This window comes from Gymnoscopelus braueri (assembly GCF_963280865.1).
Source record: "Gymnoscopelus braueri genome assembly, chromosome: 15".
Taxonomy (NCBI): Eukaryota; Metazoa; Chordata; class Actinopteri; order Myctophiformes; family Myctophidae; genus Gymnoscopelus; species Gymnoscopelus braueri.
The window spans coordinates 30,747,215-30,770,606 of NC_137620.1; the positions used below are offsets into that span (position 1 = coordinate 30,747,215).

At 41.7% G+C, this 23,392-nt stretch overlaps 1 protein-coding gene across 2 annotated transcripts in view; it reads left to right on the forward strand.

Annotated features, from left to right (window-relative positions):
* Positions 1-23,392, forward strand: part of LOC308101158 (glucosidase 2 subunit beta-like) — a 232,483-nt gene that overhangs the window by 142,874 nt on the left and 66,217 nt on the right. The window contains exons 11-12 of one of the 2 annotated variants that reach the window (XM_080450522.1): positions 13,318-13,387; positions 18,705-18,794. In XM_080450522.1, coding sequence (XP_080306648.1) covers positions 13,318-13,387; positions 18,705-18,794 — 160 coding nt within the window. The remainder of the gene's footprint in view (positions 1-13,317; positions 13,388-18,704; positions 18,795-23,392) is intronic. The other variant, XM_080450523.1, reaches the window with a different exon arrangement.

Consider the following 23,392-nt stretch of genomic DNA (forward strand, 5'->3'; position numbering starts at 1 on the left):
CCTTTCGCAACTTTCTGCGTATTTTGCAACTTCACGCAATTTCACAGCATAAAATCACATCAAACCCTGCATATTTCATCGCAGAATCTAGGATTTTTTTTGTCCTCGTTTTTCTGGAGCGTCTAACCTATATAAGCTGGTCCTTGCAGAGATGTCTTACTGTGTGTACTGGGTACTGCTGCTGTCTTTGTCCATTACATTACCTCATCTGCTTCAGACAGTGACTGTCTGTAGTCCACATTGCTGACTTTATTCCATGCTGTAGTTTTAAATGGCCAATAGCGCCTTCTAAACAGAAGAGCCAATATTTGCTAAGGCTTTTAAGCTACTAGTAGGTGTTTACAGCTTAGTGTCTGTAGACTCATGGTACCCAGCCAACAAGCCACAGTAATCCCAACAGCAAAAGTCAGATAGTAATATTTATTATTATTGGATGTGTATGCCTAAGCTGTTTCTGTGGTGGGGCAGAGGTGTCACTGAGGTGCCCTGAAGAAGACCTTTATATTTGAAACCCGTCAGCTCATAGCCAATGACAATGAATGGCTTTTTATATATGGTCATGCTTAAAGTTTTTGTATTCTTATCTTGATTATAGGTACATAAAATAATGTTTTTCTAGTTCCTTAGACATTGTTGCAGCTGCAATAATAATAATAATAAGTGTTCATACACACCGGAAGCGTTAATTTTGTGCGATCAATTCACATTCATGTAAACTACTATTTTTGTTATGAGTACAAGGACGAGGCAAGGAAGTGACGTCATTAATTTTTTAAATGAGGTTGAATTTTCAGCGGCAATAAAAACACCATCGTGTATGAAATGGCGGTATCACCAAAATAAAAGTTTGATGTGAAATAATCGCTTTGCATTTTAGGATTGTTTATTCGTGTTGCTCCTGGTGTGTTATGACCTTTATTATTATTATTATTATCATCATTATATTTTTGGTTAATAAAAGCTATGGCAACATTAACTATCTCACAAAAATACAGAACGCGTGGCCATAACCCACAGCTAAACCACAAAGGAAAGCCACAGTACAACACAAACCCTTTTGAAGCCCAGTAGCCACAATGGATAAGTGTTAAAGGCATTCTAGGCAACCTCAGAGATCAAAAAAAGAAAAAAACTGTTGTCAAACACCGCCCCTCCACTCAGGCTGGACTCGGTTCCATTCGGTTTCACTTGAACTCGCCACCTGATTGGCCAACCTTCGCTGTCAATCACAGAACATTGAGCGAGGACGCTGATAGGACAGTTCACACGGACGCGCACGGACGCGCACATGCGTGTGTTTCATTTACGTCCCGGACAGAGCTGGATACCCGGATGTCAAAACACAAATAGTAGGGAAAATACGGATTTCAGAAAGAGGACTGTGTTTCAATGCAGGAAAACACCCCAGCATCAGTATATAGTGGCTGATAGAGGGGGGAAAAATGCAAATATATATATATATATATATAAATACTTTTAAATTTAGGCTTAAAGTTACCTAGAATCCCTTTAAGTACTGGTGTACCTTGGTACTTGATTTCTTGTGCGCAACCATGGATAAGAGCGTATTTTGTCTGTGCTAGACGTCTACATAGTGTAAGCAAAGGTACTATCTATCGTGGTGGTTTTCATGGTGTTATTTTTAGTATCGTTTTTCAGATGATTCTCCTTGGAGTAGGCTTGTATAAACAAATTAGTTTTGCACATCCTGTGGAGAATTGCTCACTTTGGTCCAATTTAAGTTGCAGCTAAAGACATCTTTTTAATTAAAATACTGAAAAGATTAAGATATGAACAGTTGTGTGGCCACAATATCCACTTACAACCGTGGACTCTTTCCTAAGCATAATCCCACCTTGTCATTTCAGGTGCTGTGTTCTCTTTTAACCTGTGTATACGCCTACACTGTTATACTCTTTTAGCAGGCAACCTCTGTAAACATCACCAGGACCAGTGTTGGAAAGTAACTAAAGTAATATGTAACTTAAAGTAATATTATTACTTTTTCCCAGTAACTAGTAACGTAACTAATTACTTTCACTTTTTGAGTAATATTATTACCTTTACTTTTTTTCAAAAAGTAATTTATTACTTTTTTTATTAGAATACATTTTGTTTAATAAACAACAGAAGTTGTTCAAAGATTGTGTCTCATGATGAGTCATTATCTGTTTGAGCCCAGGTGTTTGAATTTGAATATTTTTTTAGGCAAAAAATACATGAAATACATTTCAAATACTTCCAAAAAAGTCCTTGCGGTCTTGTTTCCATTGAGGTCCTTAGTATTCAATTCATAGTCAAATGGTTTTCATTTAGTCTGTAAGTTATGAATTCATACACAGTAAAAGTCTTAGTGTTAATATAATTGAAATGAGTGTACAAATAGAACCAAATGGACCCGTCATGTGTACAGAACACTTTTCATAGTTAAATCAACAATGAGGATTTTACAATGTAGGCTGCAGAAAAGAGAAAAAAAACAACTGCTAATGTTGAAAATGCAAAGTCAGACTTTTGGGGAGAAAGGATGCAATTACTGGGGGCGAGAAAAAAAAAGTAACTAAGTAATAAGTAACTAGTTACTTTTGGCAGGGAGTAATAAGTAAAGTAACTACATTACTTTTTAAACAAGTAATATGTAATAAGTAACATATTACTATGTTGTAGTAACTATTCCAACACTGACCAGGACAGCCACTCCTACACTGCTGCCTCCCAAATGGAAACGCTTAAACATGTCGGTGCACACCAGGGCAGTGGAGGAGCAATTGAAACAGCAGTGTCTTGGCGGCACTCAAAATGAATTGACAGGTTAGGCGATAAGAGCAGCTGGAGTGGGTAAAGAGGAGAAGAAAGCGAGTGAGGATGGGGGGGGGGGGGGCACCAGCGCTCTGGCGAGTTATAAAACCCTGGTGGAGTTGGTGTTAATTAACAGGTTCTGTTCGGCGCTTTCCAAATTAGCTGCAAAAATGTTAAGCAGGAGAGAAGAGGGGGGTTTGCCATTAACGTAGCACTCATCATGACCCCTCTGACCCCTGGCTTAAGGGTGGCGTGGTGTCCTTGAAACATAATTGCGCTCACCTGGAGTGCTAGTTCGACAGAACGAGTGCCGGAGGATCAGGGCGAGAGAGAAAGTGCGAGAAAGGCTGCTTTCGTTGCATCGGCGGAATAAACGTCTGCTGCTACTACTACCACCACAACAACATTTTTTTCCCTTTCACTAGCCTCTCCTCGCTAAGCTGCTGAGAGGGTGAAAAGATCTGCCTCTTGCCTCTCCCTCAACCTTGCTCCTGTGTGCCGATAGCCACAGGAGGAATTTATTGGATTCTGCCTATAAGAGGGATAAAGCAATTAGCCCATTTTCACATCTCAAGTGTTGGAATTCTGATTTGAGTGGCTGCCAGCTTTCTGTCTCTTATGTTGACCGAAATAGATTCTCTCTCTCTCTCTCTCTCTCTCTCTCTCTCTCTCTCTCTCTCTCTCTCTCTCTCTCTCTCGCTCGCTCTACCCCCTGAAGCTAAGAATGTTTGGCGCCAAACCAAGCTGTTTCCAGATGAAGATGTTTTATGAGACAGTGCAGTTGACTACTCTCCGGTGTGCAGCCCTAGTTCTGTTGAGAGCCTCTGTTGGCATCTCTATGCACATACATGTCCATCACTCATTCCCTCTCTATCTCCCTCAAGTGAACCCATTTTTACACTGCTATATATCAATATGGACAATACGGGTTGTTATTATTGTTGCTGTTGCTATCACTCGAACACTATCTATCTATACATTTACGTAATCTCTGTGTGTGTTTATTTCTGTCCTGGGCATAACCCTTCGTCTGACCGATTAACCTCAAAGTTGGCGCGTGTGTCACAGACAGTGTTGCCAGGTCTGCTTATTATAATTTCCCCCCAAGAGTTCATTTGAAAATAGCTGATCTACAAGCTCACAACGCGTCGCCTTGCGACGCGTTGTGAGCTTGTAGATCTGCTATTTTCAAATAGCTGATGCATATGTTTAACGTGCTCATGTGGCCCATAGTCGCTTGTTTTACTAGACCTGGTTGCTTGTTTCTCTCACAGAATCTGGCAACGCTGGTCACAGATGACCCGAGGGTGTGCAGCGGCGAGTTTGGTCGGACGAACGGTTTGCGAAAAAACGATATACCACGTATATATCTGTATCTGTCTGTCAGGTCTGCGGAGGATACACCGCATCTTAGTGTGTTTGGGGTTGTAGGCACTTCCCTGATTGGCCAACCTGACCTGTCGGCATCACGGATTGGTGGAGCTTTGTATCACGTTGTTTTCCGCTGCGCCAATGTAGCCGTAGGCCTCCACAAATAGAACTCCCTTCGTACGTAATCAGCATGATGTCAGCAGTTTCGGACGACATCAGGGATTCCCATATTTCTCATCTTGTGTATCGGTTACTCTGACAACAAGTACAATGGGTAGTACATAAACAGGTGAGGCATGCATTCCCTAATTGCATCGTTCCTAACTTGCATAATTCCTGAGTAGGTCGGTGCCCATTTATAACTGTGTTAATACATGCGTACAAAATAAATGCACAGTGAGAGATAAAACATTAAGATAATCAAACAATAAAATGACAAATGATGTCGAGTCATTTCAATAAATGACGTGATTTAAAAGAAGAAATCATTTAACCCAATAAAACTGGGAAAGCATCTGTGTCATTTCATTGGCTATTCAAAAATAGCAGACGTACAAGCTCACAGCTCACAATCTTTAAAGTTTGAGAACTACTGATTTAGAAGGCATTCGTACAATCAGCCTCAGGTCTTAACTCATTAAGACCTGGAACGCATCTGTGTCATTTTAGATTTCTTTGGCTATTCAAAAATAGCAGATATACAAGCTCATAACGCGGCACCGAGTGCCGCGCTATGAGCTTGTAGATCTGCTATTTTTGAAAAATCTTGAAAATTCATTTTTTTTATTTTTTTCAAAAAACCGTTAGGATTTAGAAAACATTTTTAAGAATCGCCTCAGGCCTTAATGGGTTAAATCAAAGCATCTGTTGTGTGGCAACAGAGGCAGCATCCAGCTGCCTTTTTATGAAAGCAAAAAAAAAAATCATCAACTTGCCGAAACTCAAATCAATTCGTCAGCAAAGAATGATACAGCAAGTCATTACTGTTCTTTGTGCCTCAACCGCAGACCTTCCTGCTGCTTTGTAATTCACCCTCCGAATGTTTCCACTTATCATTCGCGAGAGTATCCAGTGAACACTGTGGACATGTCGATTCATACATGAGAGCCGCCTACGCTCTCCCTGATATGACAGTATGTGTCGAGGGATGATAGAGCTACCCCCGGAAGGGGACCAAGTCATGAGGAGCAGAGAAGATGCAGAACTAGGTCGGCTCTTGGGCGTTTTGTTACATCATACATATTCATAAGCAGCACCCTGTTGTTGCGGAATGAACCCGCCACCCTGACAGATTGTTTGGTCGTGTCTATTGGGCACTATTCAGAGGGGTTTTCACCACCTTAACTCTCTGGCTGACAAGAACGAGTTATCACAAGTTTTTATTTTTATTTTTAATTTTTTTGAAAGAAATGTTCAGAACCCAAGATATTGTGATCCGAAGATTTGCTGCTCCATTCACTTCTTGTTTAACGTATTACTTAAAAAGGCTGTATCTCGGCTCCTGTGTACTAATTTTTTTACTATGTATTTTTGGCCCAGACATGCTATTTACAAAGGCAGACAATTAATGTCAACGAGGTCGCGATGACCTCGTTGACATTTGTGAAACCACACAGTATAACCCTCAGTGATTAGCATTATCGATCATAATGGAGATAAATATTCTGTGACTACTTGAAAAGGTAAGAAAATCGAAAAATCGCTGGCAGTGGGCAAACGTGGCCAGAAATAAGTCTGACAGTGAGAGAGTTAATAAAAAAAGATTATCACATGTCTATTAGGTCCGCTCCTGCTATTAGCAGATGCTAATAGATGTATACTGTATGTTTACAACAGAAGAACGAAGTACCGCGTGGTGCTAATGGCTCACCCGACAGGTTTTCTTTAATGGAACAGTTAGATGTATATTAAAAAAAACGAAATCCAAGAAGTCGTGCTTGATCTATTGTTCCCCAGCCGCGCAGGCAACATAATACTAAGGCACTCTTCGTGTGAAAAAATATCTTAACGTTATTCTTTGATCGAGACAAACAATCGAACTGACTCAAGGTCTTCATCGGGGTTCTTTAGGGAGATGACATGCAGGAGAGTTGCATGGGATCCATATGGGATACCATGATTGCAGTTTATGACAGGAAAGAATCATTACCACCTTCACATGGCGTAAAAGAAATAAGGATGACCAATTCAAATTGTTATACCACTACTGAGACCACTGCAACTGAGCAATCAGAATGTCATTTATAACATCAGATTAACCCATTAAGACCTGAGGTTCCGATTCTACAAAAAATCTTCTAAATCCTAACAGTTTTCTGAAAATACTTATGTTTCTATGTCAGTGGTTCTCAAACTTCTTCATGTCAAGGACCCCCAACATGATATGTATTTTGCCGCGGACCCCCATCTCAAAATATTTTGTTCCAGGGACCCCCCAGAAGCAAAGATTTGAGTTAAAAATGTTCGCTTTAAAACAATATATATTCAAAAACTTGCACACATTTTCACGATTTTTCAAAAATAGCAAGATCTACAAGCTTGTATATATGCTATTTTTTAATAGCCAAAGTGTAAAATAATGCTTTTTTTTAGCTCAAATCAAAAAGTGACACAGATGCGTCCCAGGTCTTAATGGGTTTAAATGCACTGCATGCGCGTAAACAATGGTTCTAGTCATTGGTGCAACAGTGCCTCCTCAGCAAACTCGATCCGATCTAATCTAATGCCATGTGTGCCGTGAATGGACCCATTCTTACGACGGTCGGGGTCATGACATGTGGCCTGCTTGTCCTTCGTCTGGATAAAACGGAAAGTTGAGCGATGGTTTGGGAGAGTGAATAGAGTCAGTCAAAAGGACTTTATGAAATGAATGGTCCAAACAAAACATGATGCTATATCTGCCAGCTACCGTTGTACACACTCAACCCTAATACTATCAGACACTCTTAACCCTTTCAATCTGGCAACGCATAATGTGTCACTTTAGATTTATTTGGCTATTCAAAAATAGCAGATCTACAAGCTCATAGCGCGGCACCAAGTGCCGCGCTATGAGCTTGTAGATCTGCTATTTTTGAAAAAACGTGAAACATTTAGCAAATATTTGAATATATATATATTTTTTAAAGCGAACATTTGTAACTCAAATCTTTGCTTCTGGGGGACCCTGGAGCAAAAATATTTTACAAATGTTCGCTTAAAAAAATACATATTCAAAGATTTGCAGATTAAAACAATAAAAAATGAAGCAGATCTACAAACTCATAGAGCAGCACTCTGTGCTGCGCTATGAGCTTGTATATCTGCTATTTTTTGAATAGCCCAAATAAATCTAAAATGACAAGAGATGCGTTCCCGGATCGAATGGGCTAACACAGCGATTATGCATTCAACTCCCATCAGGGGGTTCTGGATCATTTTTAATGCAGTTGAATGCATTAAAGTACAGGGAATTGTAAAGTGTTAGATAACTGGTGGATGCTGTATTGCGATATGGAATGCACTTCATGTTTAACCCACAGAGTAATTTCCGGGTTTAGTTTTGACAGGTGCGCCGTCTGAACCCAACGCACGAAACCCCCTCATTTTTCCTACTATGCGTGTGTACGGCAACACCACTCAGTGATAATACCACGTTTGTCGTATTAATTTTGCTAATGTGCTCCCTTCTTTTCTCACCGCAAAAATGAAATAAATATATAAAGCAAAATGTGAGTAATGTGTACCTTTGGGCGGCCCACTTTGATGTGAACAGGTGCTTATTATTGCGAGCGGCGGCGCAGCGCTGGTCCTGTTGTTGACAGTCAATGAAGGAGACCCTTGTTCAGTGAAACAAGCTGTCATAAACATTTCATTATGGAAACCCTCAACCACCCCCTCCCCTCCCTCCCCCCCTTCTGGGCTGAATGAGGTGTTCAGCTGAGGTGAGAGAGAGAGGAAAAGCAGCAGGAGAATGGCGCCGGAGAGAGAGAGAGAGAGAGAGAGAGAAAGGGAATGAAGGATAAGAGACACGTATAGCAGATGAAATGGAAACCGAAGAAGGAAAAAAAGCAGTATAGCACAGGGTACAAAGGGAAAGGACATACGGTGTGAACATGAACAAGCGGATGAGACGGTAAACTGGGAACAGGGGGAAAGGGGAGAGAGTCTGAGTGGATAGACACACCAGTGACAGAGATTGAACGTGCTGCCGGCCTACGTATTAAAGAGCAAGCTTTTATTTTTTACAGGCAACAAAGCCCTATTCCTATACGTGTGGCTGGTGCTACTGTAGATGTACTCTAGTTAACCCATTAAGACTGGGAACGCATCTGTGTAACCACTTTAACCATTATTTCATTTGGCTATTCAAAAATAGCAGATCTACAAGCTCATAGCGCGGCACCGAGTGCCGCGCTATGAGCTTGTAGATCTGCTATTTTTTTTAAATCGTGAAAATGTGTGCAAATCATTGAATATATATATTTTAAAGCAAACATTTTTTAACTGAGATCTTTGCTTTTAGGGGGTCCCTGGAACAACATATTTTGAGATGCGGGTCCACGGCCAAATACATATACATTTTGGGGGTCCTTGACATGAAAAAAATTTGAGAACCACTGATATTATAGCAACATAGGTTTTTTTTTCCAAAAAACTGTTAGGATTTAGAAGACATTTTGTAGAATACCCCAGAAGCAAATATTTGAGTTACAAATGTTCGCTTAAAAATATATATATATTCAAAGATTTACACACATTTTCGGGATTTTTCAAAAATAGCAGATATACTGTACAAGCTCATAGCGCGGCACTCTATGAGCTTGTAGATCTGTTATTTTTGAATTGCCCCAAGAAATCTTAAAACGACACACGGATGCGTTCCCGGTCTTAAGGGGTTAAAGGTTCCTGTTGCCTGTGCGTGTGCGTGGAGGTTCAAGGGTAGCGTAGGCCACATTTCCTTTGTTTTCCTTCAAGCATGACCGCGGCGCACACCGCAGGACTCCCATGGCTGCTGTTTTTTTCCTCTCTCCTGCGAGCTTGCAGAGAAATTGCCTTGCCTATTGATCCGTTCCCATGTAAACAGAACCATCCCTGGTCTTTTGGCTCAAGGTATGTGTATGCACTGGGGGATTTCAGTACAGAAAGAAGATGGCATATACAGTACAGTACACTGCCAGTGCAGTATACAGTGCAACCTCCATGCCTCCTATTTTTATACACAGTATATCTGTGCTTTAGGAGTCCTTATTTCTGGTAGTACACCTACTGTACTACAGCACAGAAAACAAGAAAATGTCATCGTCTGTGTGAAGCCGAGATTGTTCATTTTCGCAAAGTAAAACACTGTAATTTTGCCCTGAAGTTGTTGTGATTGGGAATTACCCCTAAATCTGTCCAGCAAATGAAAGTGACTTTTAAATAAGCCTAAAGTGCTGTAAAACCGGCTTCCTCGCTACAATTTGTAAAAAATGTGTACGCAGCACACACAACTCTTTTAGATAGTATATAGACAGTTTAGTGAGCCAACCAGTGGTGGAAAAAGTACTCAAAGTCTTTACTTAAGTAAAAGTACCAATACTGCAATATAAAAATACTCTGTTACATAAGTAAAAGTCCATAATGCAAAATTTACTTGAGTAAATGTACAAAAGTATTGGCATCAAAATGTACTTAAAGAACCAAAAGTAAAAGTACTAAATATTTGTAAATAGCAGATCTACAAGCTCACAACGCGTCGCGATGCGACGCGTTGTGAGCTTGTAGATCGGCTATTTTCAAATAGTCTAGGTATAAAATAGGGTTAAAGTGGTTAATGTATGTTTCATTATATCATAATTTATATCTGAAAAGTAACTAGTAACAAAAAAAATCAAATAAATGTACAATATTTGCCTCTGAGATGTAGTGGAGTAGAAGTAAAAGTATTGGAAATTGGAAATACTCAAGTAAAGTACAAATACCTCCAAATTGTACTTAAGTACAGTACTTGAGTAAATGTACTTAGCTACTTTCCACCACTGGAGCCAACATATGAAAACATACTATATCACACACACACACGCGCACACACACACACACACACACACACACACGCACACGCGCACACGCACACGCACATCCCCAACCCAGCCACCCTCCATTATTATTAGCTTAGGATCACTCCTCCAATCATAAGCGACTGGCCCTTTTTTTTTTAGCCCCGGGTTATTTTGGCCTGAGATGCAGTGGCTGGGACAAACTGCAGAGAGAGAGCGTCCAGATAGAAGGCTCTGGAGGCCCCTGTGTGCTCCCTGCTCTGGGGTCCCTGTGTGCTCCCTGCTCTGGGTATAGTGCTGCTGCACGCCTGGCTGCCCTCCACGAGTCCCCCGTTCTCCCCACTGTCACCGACAGCACTCTCTCTCGCCGTGCGCGCCCGGGCTGCTGCGAGGGGTCAAAATGTCACGCACAAGGGATTTCTGCTTTCTTCTTTTCAACATCGCTCAGCCTTCTCTCGTGTGTGTGTGTGTGTGTGTGTGTGTGTGTGTGTGTGTGTGTGTGAGCGTGTGCGTTTGTGCACGTGCGTGCGGACGTGTGTGCGTGCGTGCGTGTGTCTGACAGAGAAAGAGAGAGAGAGAGCTTAACCCATTAAGACTTGAGGCGATTCTTAAAAATGTTTTGTAAATCCCAACAGTTTTTTGAAAAAAATCTATTTTAATCTATCTAAATTTCAAGATTTTTCAAAAATAGCAGATCTACAAGCTCATAGCGCGGCACTCGGTGCCGCGCTATGAGCTTGTATATCTGCTATTTTTGAATAGCCAAAGAAATCTAAAGTGAGACAGATGCGTTCCAGGTCTTAATGGGTTAAGAGTGTGTGAGAGACGATTGAAGAGAGAGCACGTTTAATGTGCGCATGTGTGTGTGTGTATGTGCGTGATTCTGAGGGAGCTTGAGGGGGTTGTTGGGGTCTGGTGGGGGTTGTGTGGAAAGATCTGCCCTTCTCTGTGTCATAAAAATAGGCATTACAGTGCAGGAAAATCACAGCTCGCCTCTTGGACACACCACATCTGTGCTTGGTTCGGCAAGAAATGGTCGCTAGGGGACTAGTGTGTGTGTGTGTGTGTGTGTGTGTGTGTGTGTGTGTGTGTGTGTGTGTGTGTGTGTGCGTGCGGGCGGGCGGTATCTTTATGGACGACCAGCTGAGACCACATGCGAGGAACATGCTAATTGGTATTCAGGCCGGTGCCCTGACAGCCTCCGACACACTCCTTGCACATAGACATGGACGCACGCGCGCGCCAGACTCTCCGTTGCCACGCAGCCGAGCTGGCGAGAGTTCACTCGATGGCGTCGTCGAACGCGTGGGTCTTCCAGAAGCCCCAGTAAATCCCCAGGACCACCGGCGCAAGACAATTAAACTGAAGGTTTCTCAAACTCTCTTCACGCTTCTATTTTCTTCCACTTTATCCCTTTGCACGCTGCTTCTTTTGTCTCACCTCGCCCCTTCATTTTCCGCTCACCGGTATTTCTGCCGGTTCGTCACTGCTGTAAAGGGTTTTGGCCCTCCTGTTCGTACTTAATTCCTTATTCAATAATGCAGCGCACTTACTTCCTGTTCCAGGTTTGGAAGTTCTGCCTCAATCCCGTAAAGGGCAGAAATTAATATTCCAGTGTCAGGCTTATTATAGTTAACTCATTCAGTGCCAATTAAATAAAAACATAAGTGCGTACTGTGCCAGCGATTTTTCGATTTTCTTACCTTTTTCAAGCAGTCACAGAATATGTATCTCCATTATGATCGATCCCCTGATGGTTGGTAATCACTGAGGGTTATACTTTGTGGTTTCACAAATGTCAACGAGGTCATCGCGACCTCGTTGAAAAATATATAGATATAATTGTGTGATGCGATGCATTGTAAGCTTGTAGCTTGTGTGCTATTTTGGCTATTTTTCTCAACTTTTTTATTTGGACCCTGCCTACCCCATATTACAATGAAAAACGAACACTAAAACTAATCTAGTAAACCCACTTTAGAAAACTAATTAAAACTAAACTGAAATTGAAAAAAATGCTAAAACTATAATAACTTTGCCAGTGTCCTGTATAAGGAGTGATAGTGATTCACAACCTTGCCTTTCAGTCCCCAGCATCGGCGTACACTCACACACTGTGTAAAGAACGTAATTCAGTTCAGAGATTTTGAAACCCTACAAAGCTCAGTAATAACATCTGATGCATCAGCAGTTTATCACATCATGTTTTTTTAGATACCTGCATATCAGACGTTCTTATCAACGTGAGCTTTCATTTTAACCCATTAAGACCTGAAGCCGATGCTACAAATGTCTTCTAAATCCCAACAGTTTTTCTACATCAGTGGTTCTCAAACTTTTTCACAATTGTCAAGGACCCCCAAAATGATATGTATTTGGCCGCGGACCCCCCATCTCAAAATATTTTATTCCAGGGACCCCCAGAAGCAAAGATTTGAGTTCAAAATGTTCGCTTTAAAAGAATACATTATATTCAAAGATTTGCACACATTTTCAAAATGTTTCAAAAATAGCAGATCTACAAGCGCTATGAGCTTGTATATCTGCTATTTTTGAATAGCCAAAGTGTAAAATAATGCTTTTTTTAGCTCAAATAAAAAAAATGACACAGATGCGTTCCGGGTCTTAATGGGTTAAATTCCTTAACATCCCCGGTTCGGTTCTGCCGTATAATGGAAATGTACAGCGGTTGATGATGATCCACGCTCTTCCACGTGTCACGTCTCGACATGACAGCGACGGCATGGGGAACACGTACGTATATGTGACACGCGGAGAAAACAAACAGATTACATTATTGTAGTCACATCTCTCTCCCAAGTCCCCTCTCATTCAATTTTCTCTCTTCTCGGAAAAGCACGACTGTCAACGTGAAATGACTAATTGAGCCCGTGGGCCTTTCAGCTGCCACCACACCTGGAAATGGTGTGTGTACTTGCGTGCGGGCGTGTGTGTGTGCGTGCATGTGCTTGTGTTTGGTGTTGATTTGCAGCACTGTTCTTCTTCCAGTTATATACAGTAGGTACAATACAGTGCTGCTCTATGCCAGGATTACCACAGTTTGTTGTAACAACATACAGATGCAACAACAACCGCATTGATGGTTTGTCTGACCTTTTGTTTTGTCTAGCTGCAGAGAGAGAGGCTACAGAACTGAAGAAGGTAGAGGAAGCGTATGAGACCGCCAACACGGAAATAAGGTAAGAAAAGAACAACAAAAGAGTACAAAGTTATTTGCGACGGTCTTGGTCTGTGGCTATTCCTGCTTTTATAGTTTACCCGTCCCCCACGGACCAGACATTTGCGGCTCACCTGTGCGTGGCAACTGGCAGCGTGAGCTATTGTGAGCAGGAGTAGCGTGGTAGTGTATAACCACGCCTTAACCCATTAAGACCGGGAACGCAGCATCTGTGTGTCATTTTTAGATTTCTTCGGGCTTTTTGTGAAAAAATCTTGAAAATGTGTGCAAATCTTTGAATATATATGTTTTAAAGCGAACATTTTCAACTCCTTTACAACTTCTGGGGGTCCCTGGAACAAAAAAAAAGATGGTGTCCACGGCCAAATACATATCATTTTTGAGAACCACTGATATTATAGCAACATAGGGTTTAGAAGACAGTTGTAGAATCCCCAGAAGAAAAGATTTGAGTTACAACTGTTTCCCCCCAAAAAATAGCAGATATACAAGCTCATAGCACGGCACTCTGTGCTTGTATATCTGCTATTTTTGAATAGCCAAAGAAATCTAAAAATGACACACAGATGCGTTCCCGGTCTTAATGGGTTAAAATAGACCCTGCACTTCTGAGTGGGGAACGAAGCAGCACCGTAATGAGCATGCACCGTGTGACACCCAAGGCGAATTTTAATGAAGGAAAACAAATGCTACTGGTCGCCTACTGTGTGCACTGGCGGGGTAGGCTTATATCCTGTTCAAAACGTGCTTTCAGCACAGCGCACCATACCACCAGGCAGGGGCATGAATAATCCAGAACTTTTTCCGTGACAAGTTCTCAACCACAGGTGTTGCAACAAAGTGGCTGACAAATATACACCGTTATTATTTTGTTCAAGCGGGAAGAAAGTGTCATCCTGTCACACTGTGACTAGTGTGCTTAATAGCCATCCACCAAATTGGCCATTATCAAAGTGCCATATGATTTTGTAAGATTTTTTTGTAGACTTAACCCATTAAGACCTGGAACGCATCTGTGTCATTTTTAGATTTGAGCTAAAAAGCATTATTTTACACTTTGGGCTATTCAAAAAATAGCAGATATACAAGCTCATAGCGCGGCACCGAGTGCCGCGCTTTGAGCTTGTAGATCTGCTATTTTTGAAAATGTGTGCAAATCTTTGAATATATATATATTTTTAAAGTGAACATTTTTAACTCAAATCGTTGCTTCTCGGGGTCCCTGGAACAAAATATTTTGATGGGGGTCCGCGGCCAAATACATATAATTTTGGGGGTCCTTGACATGAAAAAGATTGAGATCCACTGATATAGAAACATACTTTTTTTTTTAGAATACTGTTGAGATTTAGGAGACATGTAGAATCGGCTTCAGGTCTTAACGGGTTAAATGTTTTTTTTGACATTTTCTACTGAGAAGGACAGATAAAAAAAAAAGCATATGGTGAGGATTCCTCTATTCTACAAGCCTCTGCTCTCCCTCACATGTTTGCACAGAGCTCAGTGCCAGCCAGGCAATAGCTGGTAAGTAACTACTGCAGCCTTGAGGCCTTGCAAACTGTCCATTACAGGAGGGAGAGATATGAGACAACCGCAGAGATAGCAGTTACCGAAAGGTCAACCCCCCCCCCCCACCGCCCCCCCCCCCCCCCAACAAAAGGCCGCATGAGCACAAGCAGAAAAAAAAAAGAGCTGGCATGCCTCCAGTTGCTCTATATTTTCATTTGCCACCTTGCTTCCATTGCTCCTGGTCAAATTACTCATGTGCCTCCCTATCTATCATCTATGCATGATGGAGCACTGCTTGCCCAAGAATATGGCCATTTTCTCTTTCTTTCCCTCTCTCTCTCTCTCTCTCTCTCTCGTCTCTCTCTCTCTCTCTCTCTCTCTCTGACCCTACATGGGGTACAGGTACTGCTCATGGTTATAACGTGTATGCCACAGACCCGATGTGCCATTAATGTCTCCCTATTTTCTTACCCTATGTTTCACTTTTTTTGGCCTGTCTGTGAGAGAGGCCACTCTCCAAGAATGTTGATCCAAAGTGCATTGTAGGGCCATTATTATGCTGCTCACACACACACACACACACACACACACACACACACACACACACACACACACACACACACACACACACACACACACGCACACATGCACACGCAATACGACCCCTTCGCATACCCTCCACTCTACACTGCCTAATCAGTATGAAAAGAAACCTGCCCTCCCTAACCAGTTGTTAACCCCATTAGCAATTCTGCATTATAAATATGGAAATGAACGCCTTGCGCTCAGTGAGAGATAGGGCTCAGTTCCCTTATATGTGATTAGTGAGGAAAGCTGCTCTGGCCGGCGCTGATAATTGGTAGCGCTGCATAGCAATGGGCCCAAGAGGAGCGCCTCATCAACAAGCTAGAGCCCAATGAGCCAGTCACTCAAAGACACAAGTTATACCCTGTCAGCATAGCGAAGCATCATCTGAAGATTATTAACCCATTAAGACCTGAAGCCGATTCTTACAAATGTCTTCTAAATCCCAACAGTATTCTGAAAAAAACGTATGTTTCTATATCAGTGGTGCTCAAACTTTTTCATGTCGAGGACCCCCCAAAATGATATGTATTTGGCCGCCGACACCCATCTCAAAATATTTTGTTCCAGGGACCCCCAGAAGCAAAGATTTGAGTTAAAAATTTTGGCTTTAAAAGAATATGTATTCAAAGATTTGCACACATTTACACGATTTTTCAAAAATAGTAGATCTACAAGCTCGTAGCGCGGCATTCGGTGCCACGCTACAAGCTTGTATATCTGCTATTTTTTAATAGCCCAACGTGTAAAATAATGCTTTTTTAGCTCAAATCAAAAAATTACACAGGTGCGTTCCAGGTCTTAATGGGTTAAAGCATTAGACATTGTCCATAACAGAAAAGCAGTCCGTTGGTCTGTCTTCAATTATATAATGACGTTATACTGTGTGTTATTTATCACACAGCCTTTAGTCGCTCTTCACGAGGGGAGTAGGGATAAAACGACAGAGAGAGCGATAACGTATACATATCAGCCCTAGGGCGAATATCAGAGCAGTCAGCGCAAGCTAAGTGGCACCGTGTGCTGAATTGTCACCACGTCCGATCTCGCTGTGGAAGCAACTCAGCAGGTCAGAACATGGCCACCACGTGCATTTACTGTAGCAAAATGCTGTTTTGTCGTCTTTGTGACAAAATAAGGCTAAGGGTAGGCTCTGAGAAAGTTTTGCCCTGCCATTCACTGTAGCCCTTGTGAACCAACTCTTGTTCTCTGTGAGATTGAACAGAATAGAATAGAGGCAGTTGTAGCTAGGTGGCTATAGAGCATTGGTAAGGGCTATCTCTGGTCCGGTGCATTAGTTGCATTTGCTTCACCAGCGCTCTGTCAGGGACAGTGTTGACAGTTCATTGAGAATTGCTATCTGTCTATACTTTACACTTTAATATAGTTAAATTAAAAGCAGTTTTTGAGTGATGAAAGTCTTCTACATGGTGACAATGGTCTCCGCTCGCCAACTCCGCTCTAAAAAGTTGTACCATTACCAATTTCTCACAATTTCTCCGTTTTAATTTATTTGTATTATTATTATGATATATATTATTATTGTCTCCACCAGGCCGAAGGCGTGGCCGAGACTATGTTTTTGCCCCCGTCCGTCCGTCCGTCCGTGCGCGTGCGTGTGTGCGTGTGTCCGTTGGACTGATCGGCGTGCAACTGTGCACGTATACTCCCTGGAGGCCAGAGAAGAACCTTTGCCCCTCATTTTTCACATTGGCCTGTTATAGCGCCACCAGGAGGCCGATTTTTGTAAAAACTCCTACAGATTTTGTCCAAACATCACGCAAATCAACACATTATCTCTATAGTCATGAAATCAAGACGTATCTGTCCGATTCTTCATATTCCATCCTGATTGACTACGACGACGACTTTCGAAGTTTGCTGGAGGGGCCCGTTTTGCACGACATGTTACACATCATGAATGCAGCACCCAATTGCTGGGAAACTTTGCATTCCCACTAAGCCAGGAAAGAACCTCCATCCCAACTTTTTCAAATCTCCTCATGGTGGCGCTACAACAGAACCTGACTCCGCCAGATGGAAGAAGCTTGCGCCACATTTGTTTCACAGGCTACTTGTCTTCCATCTGGGACCTCGACAGCACAATCGATGAAGGGGCGGTCCCTTTTTTTTCAAGTTACTTGGCAGGTGATTGGATGGGACCGTCTGTCTATCACCTTCTTATCAACCAATCATATTGACGTGTCTACATGACGTGCTGCGCCAGCGGTAGTTCTTTTGTGTACTATTCAACCATGATGAATCGGGAAAGAACTGCATCCGGTCTCGCCAAGATCCCGACCCTAGCAGCCGCTAATGTGCTTTTTAGAAAAAAGTTGGAGAACTATGAAAGACAACAGTCTTTCATCACTCAATTTACTTAACCCATTAACACATTCCAATGCCAGAGTTTAATATTATAATGTACTCACCCACTGCCAGCGATGTATTGTTTTTTTAGTTTTTTTCACCTCTCCACAGACCTCGCTAAATACCTTATGATCGCGTGTTCAACTGTTTGTAGACACACAGGGTAGTTGTGTGAGTGGCCCAGAGAAGAAATTTTCAATCGGCGACATTCCATTTTGCAGTAGTCGCAGTTTCTAAAACCCCGTTTCAAACAGCGTTCAGAGCGGAGAAAAACAACACACAGATAATGGCGATTTAGCGGAAGCTTTAGAGCGGCGGCAGATGGGAACGAAAATCTTCGATTGACGTCATTTCCGTATCCGGGTGTGCTACAATGAAATGTGTCACTGCGAGAGAGAGCTACAATGAAATGTGTCACTTCGAGAAAAAAAAAAAGGCCACTTCACGTAGGCTACGCGATTGGCACGCTGCGGCTTTATTTAGGTTCGCGTAGATCTACGCAATTGGCATGCAATGTGTTAAGACCTGAGGTGATTCTTAAAAATGTTCATCAACAGTTTTTTGAAAAAAATCTAAAACTTCATTTTTTCACGATTTTTCAAAAATAGCAGATCTACAAGCTCATAGCGCGGCACTCGGTGCCGCGCTATGAGCTTGTATATCTGCTATTTTTGAATAGCCAATGAAATCTAAAGTGACACAGATGCGTTCCAGGTCTTAATGGGTTTAGTGAGTAGTGAAAGTATTTCCTTTTTGTAAATCATTTCTACAAATGTTACAAGCAGTAGTAAGTCATTCAAATGAGCCCACAGTGTGCTTACGTTTCAGTATATATTGTTCTGTCTGTCCTATAGTGATCTAAGGAGGAGGCTGACCATAGACTATGGACCAGACTGGGAATTTCTGTTTCTTAGCAGCCAGTGTTACCAGCTGAAAGTGTACGAGTAAGTACTGTCACAACTTGATCTTCTACATGATTTCATGTTCTTCATTGTCATGCCTTCATTTTCAATTTGGTCTCACAATGTGAGACTGTGCACAGTGCCCGGCAGTGTTGATTTTGACACAACATTTTGATTTAGTTCTAGTCATAGTCGTTTGAATCAAATTCCATTTAGTCATATTTTAGTCATCTGAAATGTTTTAGTTTTTGTCTAGTTTTAGTCGACTAAATATCATAAGATTATAGTCGACTAAAATGTATTTTGGTGGTGCCTTGATGGCGTCGTAATGGCTGATTTTACACTTGGTTGCATGCTGAAAATAGGCGATCTACAAGCTCACAACGTGTCGCAGAAGAACGCGTTTTGAGCTTGTAGATCTGCTATTTTCAGAGCGCAACCACGCGCAAACCAAACATAAAATGACTTGTCTTTTAGTTCTACTGGATCTCTTCTCCACTAGTCCCTCACTAACATTATAGTCTAGTTTTTATTTGTTGACGAAATTGTCAATATATTTAGTCTTAGTTTTAGTCATCGTAGCTTAGTTTTTATTTAGTCTTTATTTAGTTTTCGTCCGTGAAAAAAGATAGTCGACGGGAAAAAAATCGTCATAGTTTTAGTCGCCGAAATCATCACTGTTGCCAGGATAAACACGAGAATTTTTGAAACTTCAGTTCACGCCCCAGTTTCCACTGGAGAACGGAATCGATGACGGAACTGACTATGCATTAGCGCGTGAACTCAACATACGTGACTACCGTATAAAAACGCTAACCAATTGTGATAAACATCGTTAAATCAGTAAGATGACCAGAGGTTTTTCTCAAGGACTGCAATCCATCTACATTTTGTGCCACGGTACAGAAATTAATCCAATCTGTGGCTAACACGAACTGCCTCAGTAAAGATCCAGCCATTTAGAATTGATAATTTGTGAGCTTCTAGTCACCCTGGAGAAGCCAAGCAGCTAAATCAACTAAATTTAATCAACAGAATGAGCTTCTTTCACTCTCTCTCTGACTGCTTCCCTATAGAATCTGTTCTCCTCAGAATTGCCTGCCAGCTGGAACTCTCTACGCCCTGTGGGTGGTTGCAATTTTGAAAGATTGAAAGAAATTCATCTGAGATCTGCACTGCAAGAAAAGAAAAAAGAAAATCTGGCATATTCAGTGGAATCTGTGGTCCGATGCCCTTACCCACACAGGTGGTCATTGTGTACTTATTTTTGCCATTTTGAAGGCAAAATCTGAAAGGAAAAAGTGCATTTCTCAAATGTAGGTCAGGGACCTTTTTTTCTCTTTTGCCATCAAGGTGGACATTAAAAGATATGATTATGCTCCCAGTGTTCATTGGCAAAAAGTTTGGGGAGGCTGTATGTGTGCGTGTGCGTACGTGCGTGCGTGTGCGTGTGTGTGTGTGTACGTGCCTGCGTGCATTTCCAGTAACACAGACATATCGCTCAGGGTGCATGCTTAGATTCCAACTATCCAGAAGCGGCACAGAGCTGTGTGCAATTGACCTGCTCCCCTCAGACTCCTACTGCTGAGAACCCTTGGCTCTGTTTCCCTCCACTTCCAGGACCCATTAGCCTCATACACTGCTCTATTTTACATCCTTTTAAGCCACAGAGGAGCTCAATATCCACCCGCAGAATCTCGGCGCAGGGTCCCTTGACCCACCAGCACCCTCTCAGCAACGTACCAGTTCCTCATCCCTCCCTCCCCTGGCTTTATCCTTTCCCCTCGCTCTATCCTTCCCGTTCGCCTTGAACCGTGATCCTGAAGAGACGTGACATTGACAGACAGATAAACCGGCAGCAGCTTTTCTATTGCATTCTCTCTCCCCCCATGCCCTCCAGTAGTGAGATATACCAAGAGCTCCAGTTCCTAGAATGGACCAGAATTCTCACACCACGCTCCCTCCCTCCCTCCCTCCACAGCTTTCTTGATCATCAGTAGAAATCATCTTACATCCACACTCCCTCGTGTTTAGATCTCTCACTTTTGATTAAACTGTGCCCTCTTTTTTCTTTACTCTCTCTCTCTCTCTCGCTCTCGCTCTCTCCTGAACAGCAGCCAATATTGGAGAAAAGTGCCTGGAGCTGAAAAAGTGAGCTCTGGGAGTTGAAACACTGCCTATCTTTAATATAACTAATAGCCTGCACGTTATTTAAATGAATGGGATTCATTTGGTCTTGGTGTGTGGGCGTGGCAAGAGCCGAGAAGTCAAATGCCATTAGAATAAGATCATATACTGTAGATACAAGGATCCAAAGTGTAACAGCTCGGTATTCACTATACTGTATCTGTACAGTACTGTAGCTCTTATGGGGGAAGGAGCTGATTGTTGTTGTTTTTTTACAGAGATGCAGAGACTTTCAGTTTGATCCTGTCTTTAACCACTTGAACCCTATAGCATCAGTGAAAAGTACTAAAATATTTTACTTAAGTAAAAGTACCAGTACTGCGATATAGAAGTGCTCCGTTACAAGTAAAAGTACGGAATTCAAAATGTTACTTGAGTAAAAGTACAAAGGTATTGGTATCAAAATGTACTTAAAGTACCAAAAGTAAAAGTACAAAAATGTTTGAAAATAGCAGATCTACAAGCTCACAACATCGTGACGCGTTGTGAGCTTGTAGATCTGCTATTTTCAAATAGCCTATGTATAAAATAGGGCTAAAGTGGTTAATGTATGTTTTATAATATAATAATTGCAAAGTAACTAGTAACTAACGTTTTCAAATAATTGTAGTGGAGTAAAAGTACAATATTTGCCTCCGAGATGTAGTGGAGTAGAAGTAAAAGAATAGACAATTGTAAACACTCCAGTTAAGTAAAAGTACCTCAAAATTGTACTTAAGTACAGTACTTGAGTAAATGTACTTAGTTACTTTACACCACTGCTTGTGAGCTTATATAGTAGATCGGCTATTTTTTTATAAAGAGATTTAGTGTGGACGGGAAAAAAGAGGTCCAGTTGGAATTCAGGTGGTTAATGTCACAGCTATTTGCCAAAGCTTTCATTTCCATTTATACTGTTTTTCTTTTGTGAAGATGTCCCGCTTCCTAAATGTATTTATTTTTGGCTGCATTGTCTCATGTAATTTGGTTTTCGAATCTCTCTCAACGTGTGTCGGGGAGAGAGGGAAAAAAAAGAGTAATTATTTAAATTTAGAACCTTTACAACCTTTTGTTGTTTGGCCCCGTTCAAGTAGAAAAGATTAACGCTAAGATTAGCATCTAAATGCAGTGCATAGGTGCACTCCACATTAACCTCTCGCCATGCCCAAGCCATAAACAACATGAATGAAAAACAACAGATAGCTACTTCTCTGGATGCATTATCATTTTTATGCCATTTACTTGCAGGGCGCTTTTCTATGGACCAGTGTTACTTTGTTCTCTAAAACACTGTAAAACCCCAAGTGTTCATTTAACTCTTGAGTGTAATAAAAAAGGACCCGTAAGGGAATTTAAACCGTATTCATTGGACATCCACCCCAGATCACCTCACTAAAACTGTCTTTGGGGGCTTTGGGTGGTGGTAGGCCCTGGTCACGAGTCACAAATTTTAACTGCAGGATTCTGCCAGTGATGCTGAAATAAGCCTGGTGATTCAGTCAGAGAGTATGGCCTTAGCACAGCTTGGAGGTCGACACCCTGTAGTACTGTAAGTTCTCTGAGGCGGAGTCCCCACATAGTACCTTAGAGCGCAGCCTAATGTTCCTCCTGTGGATTTGTTGACACTCCTCAAAGCAACTTAACCCATTAAGACCTGAAGCCGATTTTTTAAAATGTTTTCTAAATCCTAACAGTTTTTTGAAAAAAAAATCAACAACAAAAAAAGTCAAGATTTTTCAAAAATAGCAGATCTACAAGCTCATATCACTCGGTGCCGTGCTATGAGCTTGTATATCTGCTATTTTAGAATAGCCAAAGAAATCTAAAGCGACACAGATGCGTGCCAGGTCTTAATGGGTTAACCCATTAAGACCTGAAGCCGATTCTACAAATGTCTTCTAAATCCACAACAGTTTTCTAAAAAAGCGTTTCTACATCAGTGGTTCTCAAACTTTTTCATAATTGTCCGCGGACCCGCAAAATGATATGTATTTGTCCGCGGACCCCCCCATCTCAAAATATTTTGTTCCAGGGACCCCCCAGAGGCAAAGATTTGCGTTAAAAATGTTTGCTTTAAAAGAAAACATATTCAAAGATTTGCGCACATTTTCACAATTTTTCAAAAAATAGCAGATATACAAGCTCGTAGCTACGAGCTTGTATATCTGCTATTTTTGAATAGCCAAAGTGTAAAATAATGCTTTTTTTTTTGCTCAAATCTAAAAGTGACACAGATGCGTTCCAGGTCTTAATGGGTTAAAAATTGAAGGGCCGTGATTTATGCTAGACTGTCAGGTCAGATTGACTCATCCTCCACTCTCGTGTCATTAGAAAGTACAGCGCTCCATTGAGTCATGCCCGCTGCTGCTGCTGAGGTTCAGCTTTGACAGGGAAGAAGATAGAGAGGGAGAATGCAACAGTCAGGCTATCTTCCAAACTGTCTACGGAACATAACACGCCAGGGGTCTTTCAAC